Source organism: Amia ocellicauda, chromosome 15 (genome assembly GCF_036373705.1).
Source record: "Amia ocellicauda isolate fAmiCal2 chromosome 15, fAmiCal2.hap1, whole genome shotgun sequence".
Taxonomy (NCBI): Eukaryota; Metazoa; Chordata; class Actinopteri; order Amiiformes; family Amiidae; genus Amia; species Amia ocellicauda.
The window spans coordinates 31,076,636-31,095,852 of record NC_089864.1 but is presented as its reverse complement, the minus strand read 5'-3'; the positions used below and the strand labels follow the sequence as shown (position 1 = coordinate 31,095,852).

Here is a 19,217-nt window from a genome sequence, read left to right as displayed (position 1 = left end):
GCTGAACTTTCATTTGATTTCCTGTTTCTTTTGAATGTAAGAATGAATAAGAGCATGTTAAGTTAGTAAATGTAAAATATTCAGTTACTTAAAGTAAAGTGTGTACTGGCCTCATTGACCATAACTGCTATCCAACTATCCAGTCAGCTAAACACTCATCGGAATAATAAAAACTTGTTGGAAGGATACACACAGTTTAGGAGAGACAGGCAAAATTGAAGAGGGGGTGGGGTAGCATTATATGTGAAAAATGACATTGAGGCAGAAGAACTCAAATTAGATCCCAGTATTTTACAGTGTTTTACAGGCCACCAAACTCAGATATTCAGAAAGATGTTGCATTGTACAGTGTAATCAGGACTGCATGTAGCAAGGATGTGGCTGTTATAATGGGGGATTTCAATTTCCCAAACCTAGACTGGGAAAGCCCAGTGGGGACTACAGAAGCAGAAATGGAAATGGTTGAGATGGTAAATGACTGCTTTCTAACTCAATTTGTCAGGGAACCAACCAGAAAGAGTGCATGTATTGACTTGATCTTTTCAAATGACCAAGATAGAGTCAGGGGGACAGTAGATAGAGAACCAATGGCAAATTGTGATCACAATATGGTTAGCTTTGAGGCATTCTTTCAAAAAACAAGGTCCAAGTCTAAAACAATGGTCTACAATTTTAGAAAAGCAAACCTTGAAGGTATGAGACGGCACTTAGAAAAGGTAGACTGGAGCACACTGGATACAGAGTCAGTTGAAAATGGATGGGTATATTTTAAGAATATACTACTTGAGGCTCAGGAGCAATTTGTACCAAAACTTAGCAAATTGAGGAACAAAAAACACTGGCCAAAATGGTTTAATAGAGGTATGCAAAAAAATATAAAGAGGAAGAAAATGTTGTATAGCGCATACAAAAGGGATGGTGACGAAAATAAATACATAGAATATGTTGAGCTGCAAAGAGATCTTAAGAAAGGGATCAGGAAAGCAAAGAGGGAAATAGAAAGAAACATAGCTCTTGGAGCTAAAACCAATGCAAAGAGCTTTTTTCAATATTACAACAGCAAGCATTCAATAAAGGAGGAGGTGAAACAGATAAAGGGCAAAAATGGAGGTATCTTGGAAAATGAAGAAGATGTGGCAAATGTTCTAAATGAGTATTTCACAGAGGTTTTTACAAAAGAAAAAACAGATGACATGCCACAGGTTGACAATCAGTTCAGTCAAACCCTAAGAGAGATCAGGATAAATGAGGAGGAGGTACTAAAGGGACTAGCAGAATTAAAAACAAACAAATCACCTGGGCCAGATGGGATATTTCCAACAGTACTTAAAGAAATGAGGGAAATTATTTATAGGCTGCTAACTCGATTATTCCAAATGACACTTAGAACAGGGGATGTGCCAACTGACTGGAAGACAGCAAATGTCATACCAATCCACAAGAAAGGGGACAAAACTGAGCCAGGAAATTACAGACCAATCAGTCTCACCTGCATCACCTGTAAAATGTTGGAAAAAATTATTAGACAGAAAATAGAGGAGCATCTCAATGAAAACCATATTCTTGGAGATAGTCAACATGGGTTTAGACGAGGCAGATCATGTCTTACTAATTTATTAAAAAAATTTGAACATGCAACTGCAGCTGTAGATCACGTGAAAGCATATGATATGATATACTTAGATTTCCAAAAAGCTTTTGATAAGGTTCCACACCAAAGACTGATCCTCAAATTGGAAGCTGTAGGCATTCAGGGTAATGTAAGTAGATGGATTATGAACTGGTTGATTTATAGGAAACAGAGGGTGTCGATTAGAAGAGTCACTTCTAATTGGAGTGAGGTTATTAGTGGAGTTCCACAGGGATCAGTACTAGGGCCTTTGCTTTGCTTAATGATCTGGACTCTGGGATAGTTAGCAAACTTACAGTTGAAACAAAATACACATTTCATGACTAATCATACAGTAACAGCAGCTACAATATAGCAGGTTTAATTAAAAGTGTGCATGTTTCAGTCATGGTATTTATGGACGCATTTATAAACCAGTCCTTAATATTTTTGAGGGAAACCCAGATCTGCTGTATTTATTTATTTATTTATTTATTTATTAATTCATTCATTTAACTTGTAAATGGACACATGGTAACTAAATCGTGTTCATGCTGATTCTCTATGGGGCTGTTATACATCAGACTGCAGATATTTATTTTGTTGAGGAAAAAGGACTGAAAAGGGATTTTACATAATTTTACTCATGCATATTTTTATGTTGAAAAAATATTGTATCATTATAATTGTTTTTAATGTTCTACCTCAGATCTGTGAAATGATCCTCTGTTTGGCAACTGTTTGTCATGTTCTGACCATAGTTTAAAACCACAATTAACCATCTGGTTTCTTCAACTTTCACTCAGAAGCAAAAATTAGCCTTTAAACTTGAAATAAATAATGATTGGTCATTTATTATGATAATTATCGATATCGACTGATATGATTTTTTTTTATCGTGATAACATTTTTGGCCATATCCACCCAGCCCTAGTTGCTTATATGATGGACTCAATCTGGAAGAGTGGTATGTATCTTACTATACTATAACACACACCAAGAAGTAGTGGGACCTTTCTTTTCAGAATGTGTGTGCAAATTTACAAATTTAATCATTCAAAAATGATCCACAGAACATGTTAATGCAAACAAGAAACAACTGGGACACCTGATCATTTTTGTTTATTTGATTCCATGCATAACTGTGAATTGATTATATTGTTCATATGACCTCTTTGTTTTGTTTTTTTATCTCCTAAGGAGCCCCTCAGTTATGGGTATCTTTATTGCAGACAGAAAATTCTTTGGAGAAATTGGTGTTTTAGATGGTGGAATGAAAATCTATGGTGGAGAAAATGTAGAACTGGGTCTTCGAGTAAGTCACTCAAGGCATTTGTTTTTCAATTAGGGGTTTTAATATTCTCTCATCCCTTTTTATATTATTATTTTTAATCTGTTTAAATTACAAAACTACCAGTATAATTCCTTATAATAATATAATGTACTTCTGGTATCAAGATTGTGTAATATTGGTATTAATAAGATGTTTAAATAAAATAAAAATGTTTGAATTAGGTGGAGTTCAGTTAATATCTATATCTCTGTAATGACCTTGTCTCTAACCCAGAAATACATAATTCCAAACCTTTTCAAATATGTAGTAAGTAGTTAAATAGGGATCAGTATTAGGGCCTTTGCTTTTTCTAATCTATATTAATGATCTGGACTGTCAAATTTGCAGATGATACTAAAATAGGTGGCTCAGCAGATACAATCTTGGCAGCACAGGCTATTCAGAGGGACTTAGATTATATTCAGTTGTGGGCTGACACCTGGCAAATGAAATTCAATGTGGACAAGTGCAAGGTAATACATGCAGGTAACAAAATGTCCACTATAATTACACTATGGGAAGTACAGATCTAGATGAAGTAACGCATGAGAAAGACCTAGGAGTCTATGTGGACTCCTCACTTTCTCCATCCAAGCAATGTGGGGAAGCAATAAAAAAGGCAAACAGAATGCTAGGGTATATTGTCATAAGTGTAGAACTTAAAACAAGGGAAGTAATGTTAAGACTGTACAATGCGCTAGTTAGACCTCATCTGGAATACTGTGTACAGTTCTGGGCACCACACTTCAAGAAGGATATTGCTGCTTTAGAGGCAGTTCAGAGGAGAGCAACCAGACTTATTCCAGGTCTGAAGGGGAAGTCCTACTCGGAGAGACTGAGGGAACTGAACCTTTTCACCCTGGAACAGAGGAGACTACGTGCGGACTTGATCCAAGTTTTCAAAATCATGAAAGGCATCGACCACATCAAACCAGAGGAGCTTTTCCAGATCAGCAGGGACACATGCACCCGGGGACACAAATGGAAATTGGGATTCAAGGCATTCAAAACGGAAAACAGGAGACACTTCTTTACACAAAGAGTAGTCACAATCTGGAATAAACTACCCAGCAATGTGGTTGAAGCTGAAAGTTTGGGAACATTTAAAAATAGTCTGGATAGGATCCTTGGATCACTTAGATATTAATGAACACCAAACGAGCACGATGGGTCGAATGGCCCCCTCTCGTTTGTAAACTTTCTTATGTTCTTTGTTCTTAAATAAAAATCTGCCAATTTGCTTTTTCCATGCTAGTGAGCAAGATGCTCTAATTTTCATAGGTCAAAAGAAAAAAAAATAATAAGGGAAAAAATAATTTCTGAAAAAGGAAGACTAAAGTTTAAAATGAAACAAAATGTCTGAAAATGTACTTTGTCAGTGTTGCCCGAGGATTACAACAGTTGACAGTGTTTCTGTGGAATGTTGCTAACAATAGGAATAGGATGCTAACAGTGAGCACAGTTAGAACTTGCTGCTGACAAGAATTCAGTCTTTTAAGAGAAGAAAGAAATGAGACTGTATCATAGTTTCATATTACTATACACACCGCATTTATCTTTGCCCCAGGTGTGGATGTGTGGAGGCAGCATTGAGGTGGTGCCATGTTCCAAAATAGCTCACATTGAAAGAGCCCACAAACCTTATCTCCCTGACCTCAGCATAACAATGAAAAGAAATGCCCTGCGTGTGGCTGAAGTGTGGATGGATGACTACAAAAAAAATATTCTTATTGCGTGGAATCTTCCATATAAGGTAATATCAAAAAAAAAAAAAAAAAACTGTGGAGGGACTCTTGAAACAGAAAACCTAAATATAAATAAATTAAATATCTTCTACACAATCTTGTAATATATGAAAGGTGAACCAGATACCTTGTAGGTGTCAGAAGCTCAATTCTTACCAGTGCTGTCATGTTTGATGTTGATGTTGATATATCCACTTGGACAAGGGCTCTTGTTGTCACTTCACATTGCTAACATTTGCTAACATTTGCTAACATTTCTGGCATAGATTCAATAGTCACCTCTACTGATATACATCAGTAAGATTCAGTGCATTATCTATTGAATTCAGACTTGTTTAACAGGAATAGCTGTTAACAATAATAACAAAGGTTTATTTATATAATGAGATGTAATTATCTTTTATTTTCCTTCTAGGACCATGGAATTGATATTGGGGATGTTTCAGACAGAAAAAAACTCAGAGAGAAGCTAAAATGTAAGCCATTCAAGTGGTATATAGAAAATGTGTATCCTCAGCTGGATCCATGGGATGACGTTGTTGGCTATGGAGCTGTAAGCCAATTTATTATTTCATGTTTGCTTGGAGGCATTTCCTTTGCTCAGCTTAAATCTTTCTTGATCTTCAAAAATTAGTTCATATATTAATTACATTTATCATGTATTACTGTCAAAAAAACCCTATTTTGTATTAAATTAATTACGTTAAAAATTTCAAGGAAATAAAAATAGTAATGTTGTCCTTAACTGCTGTGCTGCTGGTTCAGAACTATTCTTGCAGTGCTCTTCAAGTCCAGTAAATGTATATGATTAATAGTTTATTGGAGTACTACAGGGTAATATATTGTTTCTTGTTTAAAAAATTCTGCTGGATTAAGATCAGTTTATCACAACACTTTGTGCAATTTACCAATATAATGGCAACACATGATCATTGTTCAATGTTATTTATTTAATTTGGAGGTTTCTGTATATATGTTTTCTTATATCTAAAGCTGAAGAACACTGTGAAGGACAATGTCTGTGTTGATCAAGGTCCTGTTCCTGGAACCGTACCCATAGCCTATGGATGCCACTACTATGGGCCACAGGTAACTGTGTTTCATTTTTATTCCATAAAGAATATGTAAAAAAAGGATAATCCAATACATTCAGAACTCCTGCATATTACCAGTGCTGACAATACACAAAAAGTGCATACTATGTGCTGTAATTGTAGGTTTTATGTTTTGCTAGTCAGTTCTTAGCCACATCAAGGCATTTGTCCAGTGTCAGATTTCGTGTTGTGCTACAGTTTATTTCAATGTTAATCTTATTTATGTCCTCTGACCTGCTATCCTGTAGAAGGCATGCAAGTATAATTCAAAAACCCTTGATACAAATGTTTAACATACAGGAATAAATGTAATTATCATCTATAATGTTGAAAATATTGTGGTATTGTTTTTAACGCATATCACCCACCCCTATGCCCAGGTACACCTTCCTGTTTGTTTAAAACTTTTAGAGCTTTGAAACATAAGTGAATGACACATTACAGGAAAACGAAGATAATAATGCAGAGATGTAAATGTTGTACATTTAAATTGTTTTGGGTCATATATATACACTCACCTAAAGGATTATTAGGAACACCTGTTCAATTTCTCATTAATGCAATTATCTAACCAACCAATCACATGGCAGTTGCTTCAATGCATTTAGGGGTGTGGTCCTGGTCAAAACAATCTCCTGAACTCCAAACTGAATGTCTGAATGGGAAAGAAAGGTGATTTAAGCAATTTTGAGCGTGGCATGGTTGTTGGTGCCAGACGGGCCGGTCTGAGTATTTCACAATCTGCTCAGTTACTGGGATTTTCACGCACAACCATTTCTAGGGTTTACAAAGAATGGTGTGAAAAGGGAAAAACATCCAGTATGCGGCAGTCCTGTGGGCGAAAATGCCTTGTTGATGCTAGAGGTCAGAGGAGAATGGGCCGACTGATTCAAGCTGATAGAAGAGCAACTTTGACTGAAATAACCACTCGTTACAACCGAGGTATGCAGCAAAGCATTTGTGAAGCCACAACACGTACAACCTTGAGGCGGATGGGCTACAACAGCAGAAGACCCCACCGGGTACCACTCATCTCCACTACAAATAGGAAAAAGAGGCTACGATTTGCACAAGCTCACCAAAATTGGACAGTTGAAGACTGGAAAAATGTTGCCTTGTCTGATGAGTCTTGATTTCTGTTGAGACATTCAGATGGTAGAGTCAGAATTTGGTGTAAACAGAATGAGAACATGGATCCATCATGCCTTGTTACCACTGTGCAGGCTGGTGGTGGTGGTGTAATGGTGTGGGGGATGTTTTCTTGGCACACTTTAGGCCCCTTAGTGCCAATTGGGCATCGTTTAAATGCCACGGCCTACCTGAGCATTGTCTCTGACCATGTCCATCCCTTTATGACCACCATGTACCCATCCTCTGATGGCTACTTCCAGCAGGATAATGCACCATGTCACAAAGGTCGAATCATTTCAAATTGGTTTCTTGAACATGACAATGAGTTCACTGTACTAAACTGGCCCCCACAGTCACCAGATCTCAACCCAATAGAGCATCTTTGGGATGTAGTGGAACGGGAGCTTCATGCCCTGGATGTGCATCCCACAAATCTCCATCAACTGCAAGATGCTATCCTATCAATATGGGCCAACATTTCTAAAGAATGCTTTCAGCACCTTGTTGAATCAATGCCACGTAGAATTAAGGCAGTTCTTAAGGCGAAAGGGGGTCAAACACAGTACTAGTATGGTGTTCCTAATAATCCTTTAGGTGAGTGTATGTATATATATATATATATATATATATATATATATATATATATATATATATATATATATATATATAAATAATTGTTCAATACTAAAATAGGAGTCTGGTTGCCATGGTTACTCCCTATGTATTATTTCTCCTGTTCCCTCCATGCAAAATGAATATTTATTTGGATAAGGTTGTCTGCCAAGTTCATAGAAACCAGGTGTAAAAGTATAATGTGAATGAAACACAGTTTATTTTACTTGTTGGCTAAATAAAGATGCTATCGTTCCTGCTGCTTTGACAATTGTGTTAATTGTCTGACTCAAAATCTGAAACTGAAAACAATAGGCTACAGTATATGCACCAAAACGCCATTTCCCTATGCAAAGGTGTGAACAGTCTGTGTACAATAACTGTTGTATTAATGACATATTATACACTTTTGTATACAAATAAATAAATTGCGTCATGGATTATTTAAATGTTTTTTCCCCAGATCGCTAGGGTTGTTATGTTTATAAAGAAGAACAATGTCCATATAATCTGAATATTTTCGTATGGCTGTGTTTGTTTTAAATTCAGAATTCTCATTATAGAAGACCTTTAAGGTGTAACTTTTCTCTATTTCTGTTTTACAGTATACATACTTCCGTAAAAGTGGGCAGCTCTACATTGGAGGAATAAAGTCTCACAAATATAACAATAACAGATGTTTAGTTGACCCCGGCTCTGGAACTACCCCAGGGTTATATGAATGCAATGTGGCAAAAGAAAAGGGGATGAGTTTCTTATGGAACTTTAAACAGGTAATCTTATGAGATTTAATTTTGCAAGGACTTCCATCTAATATACAGTACAGTGAACCAGGTTTGAATTGATTGTGCATTTGAGAAATTTGTTTTAAAATATAAATCCATCATATTATAATAAACACTTAAACAGGATTGACCCTGACGAGATGATGTTAGTATTGACTAAAATAAAATAAAATAAAATAAAAAAAAACAACAGATGGCTTGCTGGTCTAGTTAAAAACATAACATAACAATGTTAAATGGATATAACATACAAATCATTCTCCTATTTTATTGGAAATTATGAAAAAGGCATTGAGACAAAAGGGAAGAAAAAAGTTTCTAAAAATAATGGACATGTAGTTATGTCCAAGGTCTAGCATTTAAGTTTTTATTTTTCAGTGCTGTATGTTATATCAATATACACCACTGATAATAATAATTCAGATGGCTCATTACCTTTCTTAAACAGCAATATTATGGTGTGCTCAATTAAAAAGGTAACATTTTTAAAAATCAAGTCTAAGGTCTTTCCTAGAAATGTTAATGTTAATGTTAATCTTAATCTAAATCTTAATCTGATACATTGATTCAGCAATGTAAGCAAAGCTCTTGAAATAACACTAATAAATAATACAATAATAAATATATTGTGGCGGGGTGGCTGGGAATGGAGGCACAGAGACAGACCACAGGTAACAAAACAATACTTTTATTAACTAAACGCAAACCAAACAGGCACAAGGACCAACCAAAACGATACACTAAACCGAAATATACACAGGCTAGTCAAAGGACTTCACTGTGCCAACACAAAAACACCCTCCCCTCCCCTCCCCTTACTTACTTTATTTGATTTGATTTATTGGCTTATTTATTTGATTTAGCTTTTTTGTCTGTTTGTTTGTTTTTCACAGGGAAAGGCATTAAAGAATAAGATAACACAAAGATGCCTTGAAGTTGACCAGGGCACGCTTGTAATTCAGAACTGCACAGGACAGGGCTGGGAAATCCAACACACTATCACTGACTTCTAGCTGTGGGGAATGTTGTATATATTACCATGAATAAAGACATAAATAATTTGGTTTAGAACCAAGCTACAGTCCAATGTAAAGGTTTGCTAATTTATAAGTTAATCAGGGTTTCTAGAATCACTGCTATTGGATCTTTGGGATTTTCTCTTATATATCTTCAGGAGGAGGGGCCTGATATCAAAGCCACCTACAGTACTAAATAGTTGTATTAATTTCTTAGCAGACACACTTACACAGACAGTTGTCCCAAACTATTTCCTGATGTTAAACCTATCTAAATAGTACATCAGGGGTAGTCAATTATTTTTTCTCAGGGTCCCCAGGGGGTGGGGGAAATCACACTTCCAAATGCCCCTTTCCAAAACACACACAATTCTGTGAATTAGTAATATACACTGTTGCTTAAATTTAGTACATTAATTTGACAAAGTATGAAAATAAAACGTTTAAATAGATTTAAATATAAGTATTAAAGCACTTTCAGACCACTTTTAATTGTTGTAATGTGTTAAAGATTATTGTAGGCATAGAGATAAACGTAATAGAAACTTTCAAGCATTTTGTCTGATTTTGTCTTTACTACTTCCCTTTATCATTGTACACTGTTGAAAATTAATGTTGCAAAATGAGGGAAAAGATGACTGAGGAATTGAGGGTAGGGGGTCTGGGGGTTCTCCCCCAGAAGATTTTGACAATTGGAGACCTGAAATGCGCGATTCTGAGTCATTTTGAAGTTGAAAAATTTGGACTTAAACATGTCTTTGCTTCACAACCACACATCACCAGCGAAAAATCACATATCAACTGAGATTATACATGCAAACTAAATGCGGTTTCTGGTGCTTGTCAATCACAGATTTATTTAGGTGGAGCTCTGCAATTGTAATGGGTGAGGATGCACCATTTTCTATATGCATCTTCATATTGAAATGAGCTGTTTCCACCACTGATGTAGGAGTTTCTAGGTGAATACAAGCAATGGTACCGTGAGCACCCCCTCCCTGGTTATGTGTATGCACTTTTATATTTTGGAGGCGAGGTTGAAATATGTCCACACGTCAAACGATCCACAGTTTAGCGGTTTATTTATAGAAATCTGGAAAACAAACTGAATATCTGTATTTTTGACGAGTACAAAGTGAAGCTCTTGACTCAGTCCAGACGTGTATAGAGACGCCTGAATCGGGAATCTTTGAGCAATCAACTGACTGAGCATGAACATGAGCTCTATAGGACATCCCATATGTAACATCCTATTGGCTAATTACCAGGCTGCCTATTAACTGTAGTACATGTTCTGGTACTATGATGACAAGTTTGTAATAAAATTATAGGAATCTATAAACCTCAGGTGCAATCCATTTTTAAATTTTAATAAATAATTGAAGAAACCAACAGTGTATCCAAATTCTTTCTTGGTTATGTGGTCAGATTTTTACTAAGGGTGCTTTCACACTGGCAGTTTAGTTCGGAACGGGGCATGGTTCGCATGAAAATGTGAACGCTGTCATGTGGACCCGCAACTGGAGTACCGAACCCGAGACTACCTGGAGGAGGTGGTCTGAGTTTGGTTGCTCCCGAACCGTGGCGCGGTTTGCTTGAATGTGAAAGCAACACGGACTCGGGTGCGCACTTGTTCAGGAAGTGAGCGCATGCATGACACTGACGATATCATTGTTTCCTCAACACATGAGAACCATGAGTGGCAGGGGAACGTTGTGGGACACAGAAGAGGTGAGGTGCCTCATTCAAATATGGAGAGAAGAAAACATACAGGAGCAGTTAGACAAAACTCACAAGAATGCAGACGTTTTTGCATTGTTAAGTGCCAAGTTAAAAGAGTCTGGATTCAACAGAAACAGCGAGCAATGCTCCAATCCAATGCTTTAAACAGGCGGCTCGATTGATGTTAAAAAGAAGTTCATGTGGTTTGACAAACTTGATGCAATTCTGGGCACAAAGCCCACAAGTGACCCGTCTCATATTGTCGAGTCCTATCGAGCACACCTGTCTCCCAGCAAAACGCCCCCCATTCCGAGGAAGGCATGGACGACGATAATAGTAGCAGTAGCAGTCGCAACATGTCCTCTACATCTCTGTCTGAATTGGAGCAATCAGCTAAAGGTAGGGCTTTTTCTTTACAATAGTATTGTATTCCTTAACGTCAATAATAAACTGTGTTTGTGTGTGTGTATATATATATATATATATATATATATATATATATACAGTGAGGGAAAAAAGTATTTGACCCCTTCGACTTATTACTTGGTGGCAAAACCCTTGTTGGCAATCACAGAGGTCAGACATTTCTTGTAGTTGGCCACCAGGTTTGCACACATCTCAGGAGGGATTTTGCCCCACTCCTCTTTGCAGATCCTCTCCAAGTCATTAAGGTTTCGAGGCTGACGTTTGGCAACTCGAACCTTCAGCTCCTTCCACAGATTTTCTATGGGATTAAGGTCTTGAGACTGGCTAGGCCACTCCAGGACCTTAATGTGCTTCTTCTTGAGCCACTCCTTTGTTGCCTTGGCTGTGTGTTTTGGGTCATTGTCATGCTGGAATCCCCATCCACGACCCATTTTCAATGCCCTGGCTGAGGGAAGGAGGTTCTCACCCAAGATTTGACGGTACATGGCCCCATCCATCGTCCCTTTGATGCGGTGCAGTTGTCCTGTCCCCTTAGCAGAGGGGTTAGGTTAGTTATTATAGCTTATGTACAATACATATTGTATTTTGTACTCATTGTATTACTGCAATTTGCATGTAATATTTTACAATGTGTAATATGTAAACTGTAAGTCACCCAGGATAAGGGGGGTCTGCCAATAAAATAAATAAATACATACACTGTATTATTATTATACATCAATATCCTTTCAACGTCATGTTTCAATATTGATTCAATTCCCAGTGTCTGCTGGGGATGTTATATCCACAGTTGTATCTGGCATTTACTCAAAACATAGCTCAAACATTTAGACAATCTCTTGGTTCCAATGGTACATAAACATTTAATTCTGACATGTATTCCAATGTAGGCATTTGCATTTTAGACGGATGTTTCCTATAAATGTAATTTCATTGTTCAAAAAACAAGTTGCTTGGTCAATATAACCTGACCTACAATACAATTCTTTGATTTTAACTTCTACACTTGTCTACCAATCAAATGGTAGTGGGGGACATACCAAATGTCATGGCAGGAATCCAAAACAAACCTGAATCATATAATGCAAGTCTATTATTGAAAACCACTCACCAGAGGTGTATAAAGTACTCAAAATTGTTACTCAAGTGGAAGTACAAGTACTGAGGGAAAATTTTACTCAATTAAAAGTAAAAGTATCTGGCCAGATTCGTACTTGAGTAAAAGTAAAAAATTACCACATTAAAATTGTACTTGAGTATTAAAGAAGTAAAAGTATCAGCAAGAATGAAAACTAGAGATTCTTGTTTAAGCTTTTAATCTCTTAAAACATGAAGTGAATGAACCACATACAAGGTTTTATCCTGCTTTAGAACTGTTTGTATTTAGTTATCAAACTATTAGACTACCATCTAATGCCAGTATGCAACATGCTACTCAAAGTTGTAAAACCTCACATTTAACTTAAGCAGAAGCTGATTTTCAAAATTGTGAGTTTGAAGCCTAGCTCTTTTGGGGCTGAAAAGCAATCCGGCAGTGCTGAAACGCCTCTCACAGGCAGCCAATGCAGGAAGAGGTGTATTAGTCTTGATAGAGAACCTGCAAATAGCAGGGAACGTGAGCAGAGACTCCCTGGTGTCTGAAACACAGGCCAGATATCCATCCAACTCTTTGCTGGCTTCATGTGTTGTTGGTTTCAAAGAAGCGAAAAAATCTTCATCTTCAGATGAACTGTTGGCCAATTCCTTATTGTGGTCCAAAGGCTCGAGATGCAGTCTGATGTAGTCCATGCCTACAAGCAGAGTGAGCAGACACAGAGAAAGGTTTGGTTGAGGGGCTTCTGGGAACACATTTTATGGGTTTTGTCATTAACTACATTTACGTGCAGTTATCTACATCTAAATGTCTAAAATCATGCAAATCCCTTATTTTAGCATAAATTCTAACAGCATTTCCAAGCCACATATGATATGAGACTTTTCTTTCAAGAAACACTGAGGGATAACTAGAACCTGCTGCATGAATACTATATATCAATATTCATATTGAGATTACAGCCAAAGATCGGTTCATAATATTCCTAAAAAGTGCAAAAAAATAAATATTGGTGTAGCGTTATGTTGGGTGTATTTTGATAAGAGCATTTTAGCTCTGAGCTAAAGAAGACCTCTCCCCCCCAAAGTTATCAGATTTCCTTAACTCATCAGCTTGGAACTGGTTTACATCAAAGTGACAGTTTTGGGGAGGATGGCACCGAGAATAGGCCAAATAGTTTGGAATCCTGCTATGAGATGTCTGGAGAAAGGGGCCTGTAGGTAATAAAAAAAACTCTTTGAAGTGGACGAGAGCCGAAATCCCGACATAGAGCTACGAACCCGGGCCAACCGGCATTTCCAAAAGATGGCATGGATTGACATCAGTCATAAATCAAACCCCCCTCCAATAGGACACTGGGGGCTGAAACCGAAATCCAATCTCAAAAACTCAAGAACCAATCACCTATTGATCTGACAGACTATAAAGAACAGCGCACAGCCTCTTTCTCTCTCTCTCTCTCTCACCTGAACCAGAAACTCGCTGCCACAGCTCAACCTGTAGCTCTGTTGCCAGAACCGGAACCAGAAACCAACCAAGTCTTTGCCGGCAACAGAAGAGTTAAACAGGGAGAAGGAGATTGAGCCGTACGAAGAATTCTTTTAAAGGATTTTATTAAATAAAGAACTTTACAGACTGCGCATGCCCGCCTGTGCCCACCTGATCAGTGGAGTTTTACAGCTGGACAATTGATTAAGTCGACTGAATACGAAAGTGTCAGTCATTTAAATAGCTATTTGAGTCTTAAGAAACTTGACCCTTGGAACGAACAGGGCCCTGCTTTCCTCAAAGACTTTGTCTTCAAGTAACTACAGTGGAACCCTGCTTACAAAGAAGATTTTGTGCACAACCTTGGAGCCTTCAAACCAGTGGAAAATCTGTTTGGAAAAGACTCTACATTCGCGAAACCCCAACTTCCAGGTGCATCGACTGAGTGGAAGTTCTTGGACAAAGCCGAACCGGACTGCTTTTGTTCCAACCACACGGACCTCGTGCCGTGTGCTGTTATCTGAGCCCGAAGCCAGAGAGGCCTCTGCGACGAACTTCAGATAAGTTTAACAGTTTGGAGTTCATGATTCATGACATTTGAGAAATCAATTAGAAATGTTAATCTGTGATTCATAACTCTAGAATGTGTAATATCATTTAGTTTTCTTAAATATAAATGTGTGTTGCATTAAACAGTTTTGTTGATAATTTTAGAAATAAAATCTGTCAACGCCGAGAAATATCTTCTCATTCCTGTTTAACTATTTAGTCTGAAATTGACACAAGTTAATAGACGTTAGATTATTGGTGGCCCTGCCTATCCTTAATCATTGAATAATAATCAGTTAAGGGAAATTGTGGTAACAAGTAATGATAGGATCTTTCTCGGCACCTAAACGTAAATGAGACTGATATATATATAACGAAAAGTTACCCGACATAAATACTAACCTGCGTAGTTATTTAATGTCTGACTAACAATACTAATGGGAGACTCACCTTCGTCTTACTAACCGGTATTGTAGTCAATGTGTTTATAACTTTTTTTGTTTAACGATTTGTGTGTTATCATATGCGATCCCATGGTCTTTGATTTGGTCACGGAAGTGATTTGTCTTTGATTTGTTGATCTAGAGTTGAATTTTAATTAGTTTTTCCCTTTTGTATAATTAGTGTAGTGCTACATTTAGTCTTTGTTTTTGAATAAATTTGACAATTTATATCTTTGGAATTGGTGTCTGCGTCCAATTATTACAGAAATTGAGTTCTACAAGATTCCAGGATTCGTGATAAGGTGATACTATAAATTCACTTCTTTAATTGAAATGTATAAGTGTACCTTACGCTACATTGGTATGGCTCAAATGTTGCCCAGATTAGAATTCGTCAAGTATGTATGTTGCTTGCATTCATTTACCTCGTTTTATGATGGTTTCATCCTTTGTCCAAGAGGTCCGAAATTTAGGGAGAAGGATGGCAGCTACGATGATCTCAGGATCTTCAAATCGTGTTTGGATTCCTTGTTGTAGGGCATCCACAAGGTGGCCACAGTACATGAGAGAATGGTGGATTCGCTGAAGTTTCAAGCTTAACTGATGGACACTAGGCAGCAGCCACCACAGCTGTGTATTAGTTTCCGCTTGCAAGATGTCGAGTACTTTTGCAACTGGACGCATTGTGTTGGCCCGCTCTGTCAAGAACAGAATTTCTGCTGGATTAAACCTACAGGAGAAATCGGCATAATCAAAGAGTATACAACAACAACCACCTAAATTTGTTTACATCAATAGAGGGGAAAAACACTTACTTTGGAACCTCGAGAGGTGCATATATTCCTAAGTGCACCTTCTCCTGCCTCTTTGTAAATTTGAAGAATTCTGTCAACAGCCATGAAAGTTGAATTCCACCGCGTTTGATTTGGCCTTAAAAGCTGAAACCTGCTTTCTGCTTCAACAGCTTCAGCTGCTAGAGCCGATCGGCTGCTTTTATTCCATAAAGCTTGACACTTGCCAAAGACAGATCTGTAGAGTTTCTTGTAGTGTTCATTTGAGAGAGCTTTTTGGGCATCAACACTTGAGACTAGGTTTAGTATGTGGCAGGCACACTTTTGATGTTTTGGTAGCTGGAATTCGAAGCCATCGTCATGGTCCAGGACTCGAGAGGCGTCTTGGAATTCCACACCATCACTTCCCTCACCACAGCCTTCAGAATCAGTGTCATCACTTTCACACCTTCTTGCCTCAGTCTCAATATCATTGTTTTCCACACCAAAAACTCTGAAAGCCTTCAGGAAGTTGGAACCACTGTCTGTGGTTGTGCAAACAACCTTGTCACGTATTTCATACTCTGAGTGGATATCATTCATAGCGCTGGCCAGTACCTCAAAAGTATGAGAGCCCTTTAATCTTTTGCAGGCAAGTGCAGCAGAATGTCTTTCAAGACTTTCAGGGTTGATCCAGTGAGCAGTTACACCAATGAATGACTTTCTATGTGCAGTCCAACAATCCACTGTGGTTGCAATCCATTCAACTTCACTCATGGCAATAGTCACTTTCTGTTTCATGATCAGAGCAGCTTCAGCTATCTTGGAGCGTAAAGTAGGCCTTGTAATAACAGAACTGCCAGGCTGCAGTGTACTAATCAGCTCTTTCAATGATGGCAGATCAACAGTGCTGAAAGGATGAAGTCCTTGAATGATGTACCTTAATATAGCTTTGTTCACAGTGACTGGAGACACATGTTTGACTGGAAAAACGGAGTCAACTTTCAGTTGCTTGCTGCTGGAAGCATGGGTGGAGGTCCCAATCTTTCTCTTCTGTGCTGTCAATTTAGAGTAGTTTTTGAGGTAATTTGGGTGCATTCTCTATAAAAACAACAAATAAATATTTAAAAAGAAGTCTTTTTATATTGTATGCAATATAAATGTAACAATTACACTTATGCACTCTCTGATTACAGCATTAATAAAACTGCCATTTGCAGCCAATTGCACACTTTATAATGTTAAATACTTGTTGATTTTAGAAATACAGTAGCATTTAGTGACTATCAAACATGAATTTTTGGATTGTAAACACAGGACTGTAAAGCTGACGTGACAGGATGAATTTATTTCATTACATTAGTTTTAACAATACAACATGATTTTTAGTAATCAGGTCTTGAAGCAGAAACACATTTTCTCGCTTGGTCGATCAGTTCACGGATATCTTTTCTTGAGTTGTGCATGAATTCAAACACAATGAGAGCGCGGAACGATAATGATGATTCAAAGCAATACTGCTACAGGCGCCAAATTTCCCATGGAGCTACTAAAGTTACCATAGCAAATAATTTACAGACAATTACAAATGCATTCCTAATATTTTATTACGTGAGCCTTATATTGTCAATCGCATGCATTTGTGAAAATAGGCCTACTATACATATAAAAGGTGCGCCGCCGTCAAGGTCAAAACATGCAAAAAAAAAAAAAACCCTATTAGTACAACAAAACACTTAAAGTACTTACCTCAATATGCTTCCTCAGGTTTGATGGCGAACTTTGAAGGCTGATATTTCCTTATTAAGCGGGAGACAAAGGACACATTTCATCTTGTATGAATCCTTATTAATACCACTAAAATAAAAGAATTCGCTTAGGTACGGCCACGGGTGCTCTTTATCCTCTGGCTGATTTTGGACTGTGCTGAATCATGTTCTTCCTCCATTTTCTTCCAATAATTAACTGTTATAATTTCTCTAATTTCCAGGTCAAGCTGTGCATTGTGGTAATAGATGCGACATGACGTCACTTCCAAAGGACCAATGAACATGTCTGACCAATTTCATGGAATGTGAAAACGAATCTCATTGGCAGAATAAATAATATTTAAATTAAACTGGGCATCAGCGCAATTCAATTGGTTTGGTAATAGTAAGGGAAAATAGAATGAAGTGATCTCCAAAAAATAAGTACTTTTGACTGTAAATTAAATTGTAAGGAGTAAAAAGTACTTAAAAAAAATGTAATTAAGTAAAAGTATTGATTTTTAATTGTACTCAAGTAAAGTAAAAAATCCCAAAAATAATACTTAAGTACAGTAATCAAGTAAAATTACTCAAGTACTTTACACCTCTGCCACTCACTGACACAAAAGGATTGATTCAGACGTAACTTGAGCAGATAAAAAAAAATGAGTTGTTCACAAACTGCATACCACTACGGATAATTCATTTCATTCACTAAAGATGCTACATGACACACCTTTGAATACTTGCTAAAAATACATGACCGAACAACACCCAAACATTCAAGGAGCAGTAAACTAGGACATTTTCCTTCTTTAATCAAATTAAATAGTCTGAATATCATGCTTAGTACATGTATTCTAGATGTGATTTGTTCTCAATACACAGTGGAATAAGTGATTAAAATTATCTTATGAAAACCATTACACATGAAATAAATGTAGTATTTTTTTTAGTTTGCTTGTTTCATTTGTAAATCTGTAGCTTTTAATTAGAATACCTCTTGAGAGCAAACAAGTATCTCCACAATGTCGGTTAATAGTTGTCTTTGTGTTTCAATAAATGAATGTTAATAAATGCTGTAAGTGCCGTGTTGTCATCAATAGTGCTTCAGCACACTGTCTCTGCTGTCAAGGTAATTGGGATTTTCCACGACTGAGTGCCTGGGAAAGACAGTGTTGCACATGCTGATTGTTCAATTGAAAACTTGATGATGTAGAATATTTATATTTATTTGTCTACTAGACAAAAGATGCACTAGCTTCCAAAGTAAATTAGCACCAATCACAAACATTCAATTGTGCACTTCAGGGTGGTTCAGTATTTCTTTCATATTCCAGATTCCTGAACTTTTAGCAGTACAAACCTGACCATTGTCAGAAGGGATTTACCTGCTTTAACCTGTGGGATTATGTTCCTATTATCACTTATGTCCTATAATGCAGGGGTGCAGAACTTATTTTTAACAAGGGCCAAACCCATGCGGGGGCAGGTAAAGTGCTGACTGCGGGGGGGTGGGGGGGTTGGGGGAGGTGACAAATTGTGGCCGGAGTGAACACCCCTGCTATAATTTAACACAGAAAAACTGCTGAAAATGACTTTAACAGGTCGCTCTGGAGCAGCTGTTGCTGGGCGCAGTATTCTTTGACATGC

The 19,217-nt window shown here is 37.4% G+C and overlaps 1 protein-coding gene across 3 annotated transcripts in view; it reads left to right on the top strand.

Moving 5' to 3' along the window:
• LOC136772028 (probable polypeptide N-acetylgalactosaminyltransferase 8) overlaps positions 1 to 18,617 on the top strand; it is a 53,070-nt gene extending 34,453 nt beyond the window's left edge. Inside the window, exons 6-11 of one of the 3 annotated variants that reach the window (XM_066724696.1) lie at positions 2,810 to 2,924; positions 4,510 to 4,695; positions 5,103 to 5,240; positions 5,681 to 5,776; positions 8,130 to 8,297; positions 17,807 to 18,617. In XM_066724696.1, coding sequence (XP_066580793.1) covers positions 2,810 to 2,924; positions 4,510 to 4,695; positions 5,103 to 5,240; positions 5,681 to 5,776; positions 8,130 to 8,297; positions 17,807 to 17,842 — 739 coding nt within the window. In that variant the 3' untranslated portion in view covers positions 17,843 to 18,617. Of the gene's footprint in view, positions 1 to 2,809; positions 2,925 to 4,509; positions 4,696 to 5,102; positions 5,241 to 5,680; positions 5,777 to 8,129; positions 8,298 to 9,202; positions 10,718 to 17,806 lie in introns of those variants that run through there. The other 2 variants (XM_066724695.1, XM_066724697.1) reach the window with 2 other exon arrangements.
• The last annotated feature ends 600 nt before the right edge of the window (positions 18,618 to 19,217 follow it).